The sequence below is a fragment of the Eptatretus burgeri genome, chromosome 1 (assembly GCF_056783735.1).
Source record: "Eptatretus burgeri isolate ZD-2024b chromosome 1, Ebu_testis_v1, whole genome shotgun sequence".
Taxonomy (NCBI): domain Eukaryota; kingdom Metazoa; phylum Chordata; class Myxini; order Myxiniformes; family Myxinidae; genus Eptatretus; species Eptatretus burgeri.
Genome location: NC_140961.1, coordinates 58,734,463 through 58,750,010, shown reverse-complemented (window position 1 = coordinate 58,750,010; position 15,548 = coordinate 58,734,463). Strand labels below are relative to the sequence as shown.

At 44.4% G+C, this 15,548-nt stretch overlaps 1 protein-coding gene and 1 long non-coding RNA gene across 2 annotated transcripts in view; one reads left to right on the top strand and one right to left on the bottom strand.

Annotated features, from left to right (window-relative positions):
- PARN (poly(A)-specific ribonuclease) overlaps positions 1–15,548 on the top strand; it is a 285,191-nt gene that overhangs the window by 102,927 nt on the left and 166,716 nt on the right. Inside the window, exons 7-8 of the mRNA XM_085885374.1 lie at positions 471–627; positions 3,205–3,270. Coding sequence (XP_085741500.1) covers positions 471–627; positions 3,205–3,270 — 223 coding nt within the window. The remainder of the gene's footprint in view (positions 1–470; positions 628–3,204; positions 3,271–15,548) is intronic.
- The window catches only part of LOC147034568 (uncharacterized), a 275,792-nt gene that overhangs the window by 169,165 nt on the left and 91,079 nt on the right, over positions 1–15,548 (bottom strand). The gene's annotated exons all lie outside the window — the stretch shown is intronic.

The following is a 15,548-nucleotide window of genomic DNA, read 5'->3' as shown; positions in this document are numbered from 1 at the left end:
TTCTGTTCAGCATCATTGTCTGGAGCTGCAGTCATAATCTGAATATCGTTGACGTTAGAACAGAGACCTGGAATTCTGGTGATTTATATGGTTATATAGGGATGATTGTGGTGGTGGTGGACTGCAGGAGGACTGTGTGGGAGTTGAGGGGGTACTTGAAAACACAAAGTGGATAAATTACCATTGAATTAATACAAGCCTCAACTCTTGTGGCTAAATATTTTGTGAGTATATTATGTTTTAACAAAAACCTACATCATTGTGACATCCTTTATAAAGTTTGTTTTTGACAGCATTGTGACAACATATTTGTGGGAGGTTTTTCCTTTTTTTGGTGCCAAACATTTTTGGTTGACAAACATTATTTTCTCACTTCTCGATTAGCAGGGATGTTTGAGATCATCAAATTATTTTATTGTTTAATCAGATTCGTTTATATCTTCCTCCCCTTCAAACTCTCTTTGATGTAGGTATTCCTTACCTGTCACAAGATGCTGAACAGGAACTGCGAGACCACCTGGAGGAAAGGCAGCGACAGGCAAATGAAGCTGCATCCTCTGTTGCTCCGGTCTCGCCTTCAGCACATGTCATACCAGATGAACACAAGGATTACATTGCTGGCATTGTGTAGGCCTTAAGTAATTCCCCCCCTCCCCTTTGTTTTTTGAGGGGTTTCAATAGTAGGGATTAGTAGTAAGAGGGAAGGGTGTAGAGTAGATTGCAGAAATAGATGATCCTTGTCTGTGTTGCCTATAGTTACAGTGCCGACAGAAGGTATTCACACACTTTGACATTTTCGCATTTTGTTGTGTTACAGCCTGAATTTAAAATGGATTGAAGTGAGATTCTTCTTTTTGTCACCAATCTACACAAAATACCCCATATTGACAAAGCGAAAAAAAAATACATGTTTTCAAAATTTTTACAAACAAAAAATCAAAAGATGAAATGTCATGCATCAATAAGTATTCATGCTTGGTGTTGGCTTAATGGTTGGGGTGGTGGGCTTGGGATCCTAGGATCCTGAGTTCAAATCCCGTCGGCTGTTGAATTAATACCAGGTGGGGTTGACTCTGCCTGTCGTCCCTCCGAGGTTGGCAAAATGAGTGCCAGCTTGCTGGTATCCTGTGTCAGAGTGGCGACCCGTCCAGAATTGTGTCCAATATCCAAGGAGACTGCTTAGGCAGCACCAACGCTCTGCACAGAGTATGGTCCCAATCTCCTCTCCTCCTTTGGCAGCGATTACAGCTTCTCGTATTCATGGGTATGTCTGTATCAGCTTTGCACATCTGTATTTGGGGATTTTCCTCCATTCTTCCTTGCAGATTTGCTCAAGCTATGCCAATTTATATGGGGAGCGTCGGTAAACAGCAATCTTCAAATCTTTCCGCAGATTCTCAATGCAATTCAAGTCTGGGCTTTGGCTGAGCCACTCAAGGACTTTCATGGTCTTGTTCTGAAGCCATTTCAGTGTTGCTTGGAGTCATTGTCCTGTTGAAATGTAAATCTTTGCCGCAGTCGAAGACCTTTTGCACTCTGAAGCAGGTTCTCCTCAAGCATTTTCCTGTATTTGGCTCCATTTATTGTTCCCTCTATCCTTACAAGTCTCCCAGTCCCTGCCGCTGAAAAGCATCCCCATAGAATGCATTCTGCCACGACCATGCTTCATGGTAGTGATGGTGTTAGATGGGTGATTAGCTGTGCTTGGTTTCCGCCAGGCGTAGCATTATACATTCAGAGTAAAGAGTTCAATTTTGTCACATGAGACCACAGAAAATGTTTTCTCATGCGCTTACAGTTTTTCACGGTGATTTTTTTAAAACTCCAGGCATGCAGTCTTCAAGAGTTTTCTTCAAGAGTGGCTTCCATCTGGCCACTCTCCCACAAAACCTAGATTTGTGAAGTGCTGCATAGACTGTTGTCCTCCAGGCAGGTTCTCCCATCTCAGCCAAGGAACTCTGCAGTTCTGCCAGAGTGGTCATTGGGTTCTTAGTCACCTCCTCGACCAAGGTCCTTCTGGCCTGGTTGCTCAATTTGGTCAGACGGCCAGCTCCAGGAAGTGTCTGTTCCATATTCCATATATAGAGTTTGGGTAGTTCCATATTGTTTCCATTTTCTAAGGATGGAGCTCACTGTGCTCTTGAGAACCTTCAACATCCTATAGATTATTTTATACCCTTCCCCAGAACTATGCCTACTCACAATTATATTTCAGATTTTTATGGGCAGTTCCTTGGACAGCATGATAGAGTTTCTGCTCTGGCATGCACTGTCAACTGTGGGAACTAATATGGAAAGATGTGTTTCTTTCGAAATCATGTCCAATCAATTGAATTGGCCACAGGTAGACTCCAATGAAGTTGTAGAGACGTCTCAAGGATGATCAAAGGAAATTGGATGCACCTGAGCTCAATTTAGAGTGTCGTAGCAAAGGGGTTGAATACTTATTGATGCAAGACATTTCAGCTCTTCATTTTTAATTAATTTGTAGACATTTCTAAAAACATTTTTTTCACTTTGTCATTATGGGGTATTTTGTGTCATTCGGTGACAGAAAATTTAAATTTAATCCATTTTAAATTCAGGCTGTAACAGAACAAAATGTGACTTGAATTTTTCTTGTCAAAGTCTCGTGAAAGTTTACACTCATAAAAGTCAAGGGGTTTGAATACTTTCTGAAGGCACTGTATTTATGCTTTCACCTTTGAACTGTCAGGTGTCAGTTCGCATCTCGGCCCAGCGATATCCTATCATCCAAATGTTTTCCAATCAGGGTGATGTATCAATGTGTGGGCCATCCCTCAGATGGACGTTAAAATGGGCGTTCCATCTGCCACCATTAGTTGGTGGACGTTAAAGACTCCACGGGTCCTTCTCAAAGAGTAGGTGAGCTATCGCCAACACCCTGGCCAAATTCCAAATTCCTGCCCTGACTTGCTGTGTCAGAGTGGCGACCTGTTCAGGATTGTAACCCAATCTGCATAAATGTCATTCAAGCACTACTCTGTTTGCTGGATCCATTTCCTCATGATGTTTCCATAATTCTTTCTGAATGGTGGGAACATTTATTTGCAGACAACCCTTCATCTTGTTTGATTTAAAAGATGAAAGCATTATTGTGCTTTGGTTTGTTGTTTATGGAATGAATAAGTTGTTTCAACATCAGTTATTATAGCTGAAGCAAATGCAATTTTCTCCATGCAGGGAGAGGGTACAGGAATTCCTGAAAGATCCAGCTTGTGAGACGATGGATCTGGAGCCGTGTACAGGGTGAGCTCAACAAACTTGGCCACTCGGGTGGCCCGGAGCTAGAAAATCTGTCCTTGTGTTGGAATGAATTGCAGATATTGATGGCGTTGTGTGAGCTCCGTGTGAGCTCTGCATGCTGTCCTGTATTTTAACCAAGATTGATCACCGTGACTTTAAAAATGCTCTGCCTGCCCTTCTCCCTTCAGGCACCAAATGCAAAATGGCTTGCTTAACTCTTCTCCAGTGTAAAAACCAAATGGTCACTATAGCCCAAATTCCATTTGACAGTATAATTTCTCCAGTGTAAAAGTTTGAAACAAAATTCTCGCTTGAACACTTTTTGTGGAATTCCCTTTAAAGTCTACTGCAAATAAATAATTTGATTTGATTTTGTTGAGACCACTACCCTTAGTCAAGTTACAGTAACATATGATTCCGAGCTAACTGAAAAGTCTCTATTCCATTGACATGGATATGCTGCAAATGTTCTTCATAACTTTTGTCACATTTTATTTCATCGTGCCGTATGGTTCTGGAAAGATTTGAAGCTTTCATCAGAGGACGCTGTAACAAAGAATGGGTGCCTTGTGGTGGGCTTGCTAGTCCATTGAAAATTGAACAGATGCCTATGGATAGGAGTTGCGGTCAGGTGACTTGGCCAAAGAGATGCAGTTAGAACATCATCATTTATTTGGCTTTGACATCAATGAAAGCTTTGTGCCGCATACATGTAATCTTGTGACAATTTGTGTGGACCGTCTATACCATGGGCACAACAGGTAATATGTGGGGAAACCAGGCAAAGATGGGAATGTCCATGAATAGGCGAATGGGGGGAACTTGTGGTATGGTGAGGTTAATTCTGTACTCCTGGATAGTAAGGTGAAACTGGAAAGGACAATCCACATTTTCGTGATCCTAAAATGGTGAGGAAGAAGGAAGGTGACAGAAAAACGTGAGGACATTACGTGTCCTCGAGGACATATGCATGAATCGTAAAAGGAATATACCAGAACATACTCAAAAGAGGTGTTGATTCACTCTGTTGTTTTCTCTGAGGGTAATACCGCCCTAGATGGTGTGAACCTCTTGTCGCATCATCCCGGTTTGTGTGAATATAGTTCTACACTAATTTCTATTTTATATTTTTCCTTGTGAGCTCAAATTTGAACTAACTTGAGAGATTCACATTATGAAACTCTGCCATATTTGGTAAGTTTAATTGCCCTTGTTGTCCAGTTTTTCTGCCAATAAGCAGACAAACTCACAGATTGGATGATCGCAATACTCACACACCCGGTCTACAGCCATCACATGAGAAACTAATGGAGGACGGTCAGTAGCTCTCCATCAAATACTTTCTGACGGGCGCTTTGCCACTTAAGGACCCTAAGGTCCCAAGCCAGCCATCTTAATCACGAAGCTAACACCAGTCTTACACAAATTTCGTAAGGAGAATATTTCTCCAAACCTTCACTGAGTTAACTCGAAGGGCACTCGGTGGAGCGCATCCCACTGCCACGTAATTCCTCATCCACGAGAACATATCAGGCCCAATACGTTTTTGAAATATCATGCTATATATCGTTTTTGGCCCTATCACTCAATGGTGAAGAATCACTTAAAAAATAAATAATTCTCGTATCCGGATTCGGATCTTCACCAAAATTGAATCAATTTGTCATGGTCACACACCCAACCTGTCCACTAAGTTGCTCCGAATCCGTCCACAACTTTTTAAGATATGATGCGAATTATCACTTTTTGGCCCAATCTCTCAATGGTGAAGAATCACTTAAAAATTTGAGTCGTCGGATCTGGATCTTCACCAGAATCTAATCAGTTGTCCTTGTCCTTGTCACACACACACAACTTTGTTGTTCGTCTTTCGGCTGCTCCCGTTAGGGGTCGCCACAGCGGATCATCCGTAATGATCCGCATACTGATTTAGCACAGGCTTTATGCCGGATGCCCTTCCTGACGCAACCCTGGTCGCCTCTTACGACACAGGGATAAGGATTCGGTTTCGCCATGATTCCAGGCTGCCCTACACCCTCTCATAGCACGGCCCTGTGCAGAGCGCCCGTCCTCAAGCGATCCTCCAACCCAAGCCTCCGAGTAGCCAGATTACAGGCGCACGCCACTACGCCCGGTTCTTGTCACACACACAACCTGCCCACCAAATTTCATCCGGATCCGTCCACAACTTTTTGAGATATCCTGCACACAGACAGACAGACAAAGCAAACAGACAGACAGAGAGGGGTAAAAACATAACCTCCTTCATCTTTTGTGGTGGAGGTAATAAAGTTCCTGACTGATTGGACGTGAGATATACTCTGCAGTCTGAACCCAGTCCTGTGGATAAGGTACTCTCTTTGCGTCCTTCAAGGCTTGGCCATGGATCTTCTGCATGCAGCAGCCTGCCCATTATATCGTCTATTTGTTTCACAGATTTAGCGTGTTCGCTCCAATAATTCTAGGTTTCGTGTATCTCAAGCTTGGAGTATGCCTCACATTTCCATTCCACGGATTGATCTCACTTGCCTACATTTCATAACCCGTCGTATTGTTGTGGGGCTGGGTCTCGGTGGCGAGCATGACCGCTCGGTGGAGCAGTAGAGTCGGCTCCACCGAACACCCGGAATTTATCGGTCGTCACCCCGGATAACTCCCGAACCGATGGGTCCCTTATCGGACCGAAGATCGCCAATAGGTCGACCACGTGGGATAGGGTTAATTGCCAATTTCAATTTACCTAAATACCCATGTCATCCAAACTACCGGGGAAATTCACCCTCGGCAGGATCTGCGCGATCCGGGCCGTTACCGAGCCGGATCCGAGCGGAGCGCACCAGAATCCTGCCGGGCCGATTGCACAATTTCGGCAGCAATGAGGCCTCCTAATTCCCGTTCGCAGCGTGGTAAACCAATGATAGAAACACAGAATCGAGCTGGTACATTCAACAACAGGGGTATTTATTTACAATAATCGGGGAGGGGAAGCACACAAAGAGCAGAGATATCACGACCAAGAAATGCATCAAATGTACAAGCAAAAGCACTTAAAAATTATACTTATAGACGTCCCACACACAGACACACACCCAAAAAAGAAAATGGACCCGCCGGGTCTTTATTCGGCTCTCCAGCCGAGGAGGATAGGTCGGCTGGGAGTCAGGACGGCTGGCTACCTGGCCGCGAGTGCGCGGCTGGTCGTCCACCGCTTCCCGGAACTCCAGTCGCCAAAGGACGGACCAGGGCAGCCGAATCCAGAGGAGGCGAGACGAGGTGATCTCCCTTGATAAAAAAAATTGTCGACCACTCGCTGTAACACACCAGACGAGACACCTCCGAAGCGTGGGATGCAGGCCGCCACAAACCCAGGCAGACATGCCTCGAGACACCCAGGACGCGCACTCGAGCAGACTGGACGCGCACTCGAGCAGACTGGACACGCACTCGAGCAGACTGGGCGCGCACTCGAGCAGACTGGGCGCGCACTCGAGCAGACTGGGCGCGCACTCGAGCAGACTGGGCGCGCACTCGAGCAGACTGGACGCAAATTCTCTCTGCTCGTCCCGACAATCACTCACTTCACTTCAGGAGGGAGGGGCCTCTTCTCCTGGCCACTCGCCTCCTGATTGGTCGGACCCATCGCGCGATTCTCTGGCTGTCTTCCATTGGACGGGCCCACGGTAGGCGGGGCAACTCCCACCCTTCTGGGTGGAGTCCCATTCGGAGGCGTTCGTAGATCCACCTTCCTCCTCACCTCCGGCCACATGCGTAATGGCGACGGTGCTGAGTGGGAGATGGGGCGGGTGAGACCCCGCTCCTTGCCGATTGGCCAAAGAGGGATGCCATGCTCATGTTAAACTCTGCCCATGCACGTGCTCGCCAGCGAGCGCGCGAAGAATGCCGCGAGCAGAGTGTTGTTGTGAAAGTGAAGGTGGGCATTGTTGTCGTTGTTATAAGTGATGTAAAATGTAAAAATCCTATCTCTCAAAATAACTCCGCAGCGCACGGAAATTTAATTCCCATTGGACAAGGGACGGGACCCGAACTAAATACACGTACTTAATGACGCAACTGATCTATAAGGACTCTGGCTGTTGTGTGCTTATGGCTGCCAGATTCGTAACAGTATTACCTCTGTCCATTCCTCCCGTCCAGCTCTGCAACTCATCATTAATTTGTGTGACAGTCATCTAGCTTGATTCATGGAGGCCCTCCAACAATCCATTAATCAGGCTTTTCTATGACTCCCTCCTTCTCTTTCCTTCACTGACTCCAGGGAGCACCCAGATATTACTTTGTCCAGTTCTTTGGTGAGGTTTTTACATCCACTTAGCACTTCGCACTAGTTGTGCTTCCCTTTTGGTCATATCAAAGACTTCTCATCCTAGCACGGCATCACTCTGAGAGGTTGATTTTCCGCATGGCATTCAATAGGGTGGTCTGACCGTTTGTGCACACTCAGACTGCCCAGATGCCTGAAAATCAGGCCTCAGTTTATTAATTTTTTTGTATGCATGACTAAGGCTTGTGGAAGAGCGAGAACAGAATGGAAGGGAACAAAATGGAAAGGGGTAAACACCGACAGCAGAGTAGAAGTGAGAGTGAGATCAAGAGGAGGGGGTGGGGAGAAGGACACATGAGGATGAACAAGCTGCACACAAGCTGAATGAAACACAGCAAGAAGAAGAAGAAGGTGAAAGCGAGGATGAAGCAGAAAAGGAACAAACCAACCGACAACCCACAAACTAAAAGTAGTGAGGGAGAAGGTGGGGGGGGATCACAATATCTACCTGCATAAAACACAGTGCGTTTGTGTGTTTCTATGTCCCCATAAGGCCGATTTAAGAAGGGTTTTAAAGGCCAATCTTATAACACAACTGTGTGCTCACTGCCGTTTATTTTTAAGGATAAAAAATAACTCAAAGAACATTTTTTCATAAAAGAGTAATTACGTCTCTTCCATTGGAAATGTAGTTTGTGAATTGCAAACCGAACCTCAAAGGTGGTGCACAGATGCGTTTAATCTATCTATAATTCCAGCAGTGTGTGTGTGTGTGTGTGTGTGTGTGTGTGTGTGTGTGTGTGTGTGTGTGTGTGTGTGTGTGTGTGTGTGTGTGTGTGTGTGTGTGTGTGTGTGTGTGTGTGTGTGTGTGTGTGTGTGACCGACCGACCGCTGTTTCTCGACAACCTATGTTCCGATCTAATTGAAACTTGCCAGGTATATTGCTGGGGACCTGAGGATGTGCCTTTTCAAGGTTTGATATTAATCGGACAAGTGCTTCCCAAGTTATGGCCATTTAATTACCAAACCAATGGGAAGACACGTTGTTGCGTGGGCGTGGCCGATGGGGAAGGGAAGCACAGCCACGTTCCCCATTACGGGTTACAACGTACGGGCTTCCGGAGAGTGATGACTTCGTGTATTCTAATAATTTCTCGATTTCTTATGCGCATTTGTAGATAAACACAATGGCCCAAGTTATGATTGTTTTCATATTAGATGGTGTATAAATTTCAGGAACATCAGAGTGCTGGTCTGCTCCGAACCAGGAATTAAATTTTTTCTCTCTTCTCTTCTATTTTTGTGTTTTCCTTGCCACGACATTGTGAAAAGGTAAAATACGTTGGCGCTAATTGAATAATTGGGTATTAAAAATAAATTGCGAATAATCGTAACTGCAAATAATGTCGAACTTCCGGGTCACGCACGTACGGGTACATGAGAGCGAAGAAACAGCCTGTGTGGTTTATTTAATTTATTATTATTATTATTATTATTATTATTTTTATTTTTATTTTTTTACGGGCACGTACTAGTGCTAACAATAAATAGAAGGTGCAGGGAGGTGAAATTCGCTGCATGTGATATGCAACATGCGGAGAGTAAAAACGGGTGTTCATTTAAGTCTGCTGGATGTCTAATAAATAAAGAAGATATAAGCATACCTTATTCTAGGCCGAGGCTTCATATTTTGCCATGCTCCCGAGGCTGTACTGTCAAAATGATACGTCCCAGAAGATAAAGAAAATATTATCACATTTGTACATGTAGTCTTTTAAAATAACGCATCTTGCTACAAAACAGCATATCTTCCAATCTCAATGAATATTTAAATTAAAAAAAACTTCATTTTTGATGGGCTTTTATACTAGTTGTACATATATACAACACAGTGTGTATCTGTGTATTTGGCTGTCTCACTTCATAAGGACGATTTGAGTAGGGTTTTAAAGACCAATCTATTAACACGACTGTGTGTACATTACCATCTATTTTTGAGGATTAAAAAAACTCGAAATACATTTTTCATAAAAGAGTAATTACGTCTCTTCTATTGGAATCATAGACCGTGGACTTGCATACCAAGCCTCAAGGGCAGTGTATAGAAGCGTGTTTTTTAAAAAACAAAATAACAATAAATGCAAGGCGCAGAGAGGTGAAATGTGCAACATGCACAGAGTAAAATGACTGTTTATTTAAGTCCATAGGATGCTAATACATAAAGAAGATATAATCACACCTGATGCTAGGCTGAGCATTCAGACTTTGGCACGCTCATGAGGGTGTACCGTCGAAACGAAACATCCCAGAAGATAAAGAAAATGGGTCACATTTGTACATGTAGTGTTTTCAAATCACACTTCTTGCTACGAAACATCATATCTAACAGTTTATTAAAATAACTCCAACCTATAATTTTTGACAGGCTTTTTATACCAGTCACCTGATAAAAGAGAGTGCTTGGGAATGAGACTTTTGGGGTGGAAGAGATCGTGAGTGTTGATGGGGGATGAACTAAGGTGGTGGTGAGCAACTTTCTTGAAGCCCTGGTGGTAAGAATGGGACTGAACAGACTGGGGAAGTTGGTTCCACATGTGAGAGAAATGATTGGAGGTGAGGAGTGAGCCTGGATTTTGTGAGTTTAACAAGGAGATGGTTCCAGGCAGACAGAGTGTACCCTGCATAAACTTGGGAGGGACAGAGTGAAGAGAGGGCAGAGGGTGCAAGATCAAAAAGGTGGCGGTAAAATTCAGAGGCCACCAACCTTTCTGTGATGTGAGAGTAATAGGCCTGGATACTCAGCTTCATCGAGTGAGATCCCAATAATCTTGAGGGCCTTACTTTCCACGGCATTAAGAAGGGCAAGGTGTTAAGGCGCAGCCCAAAGTGTAGAGCAGTACTCCATCAAGTTGTAAATGAAGACCTTATAGGCTGTCAAAAGCTCAGATTGGCCAAGGAAAGACCTTGCACAACGAAGGATGCCCAGTCGGCAGTCTGCTTTCGAGGCTATCTTGGAAATGGCTTATACAGATATGTTGGTGGCCTTGAGGTCTCTGGTGTTTGGATGCCATTATTCCCTCCTGAGCTCTCAGCAGCAGGACTCCTTAACATTCTTTTAATTCTTTGCACATTAGAAAAAAAATAATCCAAGTACATGAAGGGAGTGGACACGCCAGACACCCAGGGAGCCCAACCACAAATTCCTCCTATATTGATAACACTGGTGGATTTGTCAGACTGGCCAAGAGGAAGCTGTGGGCTTGGATGCCTGGTTTGATTCCAGATGATAAAGTTCTTCATCAATTATATTATCGACTGATTTTTGAGAGAATCTCCTGCCAATAACTTCAGCTTCACTTAATTTCCTGACTTTGACATTCAAAGTACCGGGCAGAAATCCCATTGCGTCTGTCCTATTTTGCAACTGCTGTGATGATATGCTTATATTAAAGTCAAATTCCCTTGGCCAACACCAGTTCTGAGATAACTGTTTTGTGAAAAAAAACAATCTACTTGCCAAACCTACTTCATAGTATAGCAACTAAATGTCTCGTAGCTCATCCATAGTTGTCAATTTTATGATGACCTGGTGGCTCCCTGAAAATGCATCCATGACCATCATTCCATTCAAACTCCACAATGTGCATTTCAATAAGCTATATTGACTTTCTGAGGCCTGATTTTAGTTGGAGGAGCTTCATGTCCCTCCAATAAATGAGTATATCCCATCTATGTCTGCAATCTTGGTCAAAAACAAGTTATTTATGAGACCGAGTTGACACTCGTGAAAGAGCAAGGTCACAGAGGGAATAGGAGAAACTCATGGACACAATAAGCAAGGGAAAAGCAATAAGAAAAGAAAGAGAGGAGGGGGTGGGGGGTGGGTGGGTAGGATACACTGCAACTTGCAACCTGAAAATAAGAGGGTTGGGTTAGGAAGCATTAAGTGGGGTAATAAGGATTTTTGCGAAGAGTGGAGGATGACATGAGATGGTGGTGCACCACCTGCTTGCAGTCCTGGAGGGAAGAGTAGGATAGCACAGCCTCTGGAAGGTGGTTCCACATTTATGAGAGAAGCGAGGAACAAAAGAGTTGTGTGCATTCACCCTTCAAGCGTGGGATCGGTCAAATTATTGATTAGAGATGACAAAAATAGTAAGAAAAACTCTTCAATGGGAGCCAGAAATCACCTTGAGAGACTACAAAAAAAAATCACTTTCTGAAAGGATTTCAATGTCATGCCCCATAGTCATGCACAGGAAGCTAAAACAGAGGAGAGGTGGTAAAAGAAGAAGAAAAAAAAAAAAACATGCCACTGACCTGTCTGCGATGTGAAAGCAGAACACCTTGTGCTCTGTCAGTTTCGTAGATTTTAATAATTCATGTCGTGAGCTTTAAACATATTCGTATGTGTATATATATATATATATATATATATATATATATATATATATATATATATATATATATATATATATATATATATATATATATATATATATATATATCAGACTCCGGGGTCAGGCGCGAGGAGACCGCAAGAGGGGAAACTACCTCAGGTTCCTACCAGACTCTGCGGAATCGCAGGCTGTCGCACACGAATAACTTCGGGAGGCGGTGGGTCACTAATTGACTGTGAATGCCAATAACTCGACTACGTGACTTTGGGTCCTCCGTTTTATGAGTACCGTTTACCTAAAGGTCACGTGATCTAATTATTGGGGGACACGTCCTCGGTACACCTTGTCAAACCGGATAACCTTCCCGGATCAGATGCTGCCGAGCTTCACTGCCAAGAATGTACCGGCTGGAAAAACAAATCATTGGGGGATGGATAACATCTCAGCTACGCTCGACTTGGAACCATGCTGGACCAATGAAGGAAAAGACCAAAATGAGCTGGGAACATTTCTGCACAAGCCTTTATTTACAATCAAGTGAGGAAAGGTAGGTGGCACAGGAAATTGGGTTTATTTGTATGTACAGCAGAGGATAGCAAGGAATTTGTGGAGTGTGACAAAAGGCAATCAATTTGCAGAGGCAGACACAGAGCAGACTTATCCCGTTAGAACTTCTACAGTCTTAACTTATGCTACGACAGGTGCCATCACATACACACACAAACCCGAGGAGGATTAGAGAGCCAGAAAGAAAGAGAGCAGATGAGTACAAACGGCCTCACAATACCTGGTGCAGTCAGCCGACCAACGCAACCCAGTATGCTTAGGGAGAGGTAGAATGGAGAAAAACTGGTGTTAAGATGTGGGAGTGGGAGGTGTGGTGCAGTGCAATATGGGGTATGCGGTGTCGTGCCAGAGGAAAATGGGATTGCAAGTCAGTAATGATATTCTTGTGTGCGTAGGGGATGAGAGAGAGAGAGAGAGAGAGAGAGAGAGAGAGAGAGAGAGAGAGAGAGAGAGAGAGAGAGAGAGAGAGAGAGAGAGAGAGAGAGAGAGAGAGAGAGAGAGAGAGAGAGAGAGAGAGAGAGAGAGAGAGAGAGAGAGAGAGAGAGAGAGAGAGAGAGAGAGAGAGAGAGAGAGAGAGAGAGAGAGAGAGAGAGAGAGAGAGAGAGAGAGAGAGAGAGAGAGAGAGAGAGAGAGAGAGAGAGAGAGAGAGAGAGAGAGAGAGAGAGAGAGAGAGAGAGAGAGAGAGAGAGAGAGAGAGAGAGAGAGAGAGAGAGAGAGAGAGAGAGAGAGAGAGAGAGAGAGAGAGAGAGAGAGAGAGAGATAGAGAGATAGAGAGAGAAAGAAAAAAAATATGAATATGGCGAACAATCCCTAACCTCGTCGTGTCCAGGTCTGCTTGTGTAGTCTCTTGAGCGTTCCTACCTCGAGAGTTGGTGCATTATCTACGGTTTAGTCACTTTGCTGGGGCTCGTGGCAATGTGCGCTCCGCACTGGCCCTCAGGAAGAAGAATGTCTCAGTTGCACACCAATCGTGAGTGAAGAGCCAGCGAATGGCAGCGGCAACGAGGAGCAGCCAACGCAGAGCTGAGAGGAGCAGAGAAGAAGAGGGTGAAGCAGAGAGTGAGCGGCTCCACGCTCCTCCTTTTATAAGCCCCGGCGAAGGGTGGGGTGACTACCGGAAGGCGACGTGCTGTGACCAAAATCCAGCTCCTCTATTGGGCCACAGCGGCCATAGCCATTCCCTGCCAGGCTCCCTCAGCTGGAAATGGTCTCATTTGCCCATCCGACTCACCACGGCGGATGGGTATGACTCAACATAGGGTATGAACTGACACCCCGGTCCTGAACGTGCTCCGAGTGCATTCTGAATGCCGAATAACAATGCACATCCACCACCCCTGGGCCCCCTCTCATGAGCCAAAATGCACACCCTGGCCCTGTGCCAATCTCCTGGATCGCCCTTCCCGCGGCCCTCCTCTCCGCCCCTGTCTTGCCGTGTTCTGGTGACTGGACGAGGATCGTATCAATCCCGCGTGCTCACCCGATGCATCCCCGGCGAGATGTGGTTGGTGCTATTAACATCCATTGCTCGTCCCCACATCACGCGGTCTGAGGACAGCCCGAGTAGTGCAGCACATCTCTGTTTTAGTGTCGGATTGTAGCGATGCAGAGGTACGAGGGGGGTGCGGGAATACTTTTCCCTTGTGTGGGAAGTCTTGGTGGTCAAAGTGGTGAAGTTTGGTGAGCGAGGGGTGAAGCAAGGTGAGATACCGTTGGAAATTGGCGCACAGATTTGAATGAAATCATGGCGTGCCATGCACGTGCTGTATAGTGTGTAGTGTGCTTAGTTGGAGGGAGTTTGGTGGTGCTGGTTCCACGCCACGGGAGGCATCATGGTGTGATGGCTATTCATTTGCATTTTGCATGGCGCTTGACTTGTACCACGGTTATAAGGAAAGGGTTGAATTAGAAATCAGAATAGGAGACAGAGATATAGTTAATGGACCTAAGTATAAGACCCACGCAACACACTTGAGACATGAGGGAATGTTGAGACAACATGAGGGAGACTTGAGACAACACACCCATTAACCCTCGAGACATGAGGGAAAAGCCTAACTGCACAAAGATTAATGAAATAACTTCCTGGGCATCACTGTATGTTGGGTGTCATTGCCGTCGAGACATGCGGTTTTGTAGAAGCACAACTATATATATATATATATATATATATATATATATATATATATATATATATATATATATCTTCTTCTTCTTCTTTCGGCTGTTCCCGTTAGGGGTCGCCACAGCGGATCATCCATATGATCCGCATAGTGATTTGGCACATGTTTTACACCGGATGCCCTTCCTGACGCAACCCTGGTCGCCTCTTGCGACACAGGGATCTGGTACACCTATTTTAACCGGGGTATACACCGGCCCAGTACACTGGTACTCACTTCGCAGACCTCAGAAGGATGACAGGCTGAGTCAACCCCCTGGTGTATTAATTCAGTGGCCCAACGGGGCTTGAACTCAGGACCTTTTGGATCCCAAGCCGCTGCCCTAACCACTGCGCCAACACCAGGCTTTTATATATATATATATATATATGTATATGTATGTATATATATATATATATATATATATATATATATATATATATATATATATATATATATATATATATATATATATATATATATATATATATATATATATATATACACACACACACACACACACACACACACACACACACACACACACACACACACACACACACACACACACACACACACACACACACACACACACACACACACACACACTGGGGAGAACAAGTATTTGATACACTACATTTGATACACCGATTATGCAGTTTTTCCCACTTACAAAGCACGTAGAGGTCTGTAATTTTTATCATCGGTACACTTCAACTGTGAAAGACGGAATCTCAAACAAAAATCCTGAAAATCACATTGTATGATTTTTAAATAATTAATTTGCATTTTATTGCATGAAATAAGTATTTGATCACCTTCCAACCAGTAAGAATTCCGACTCTCACAGACCTGTTAGTTTTGTCTTCA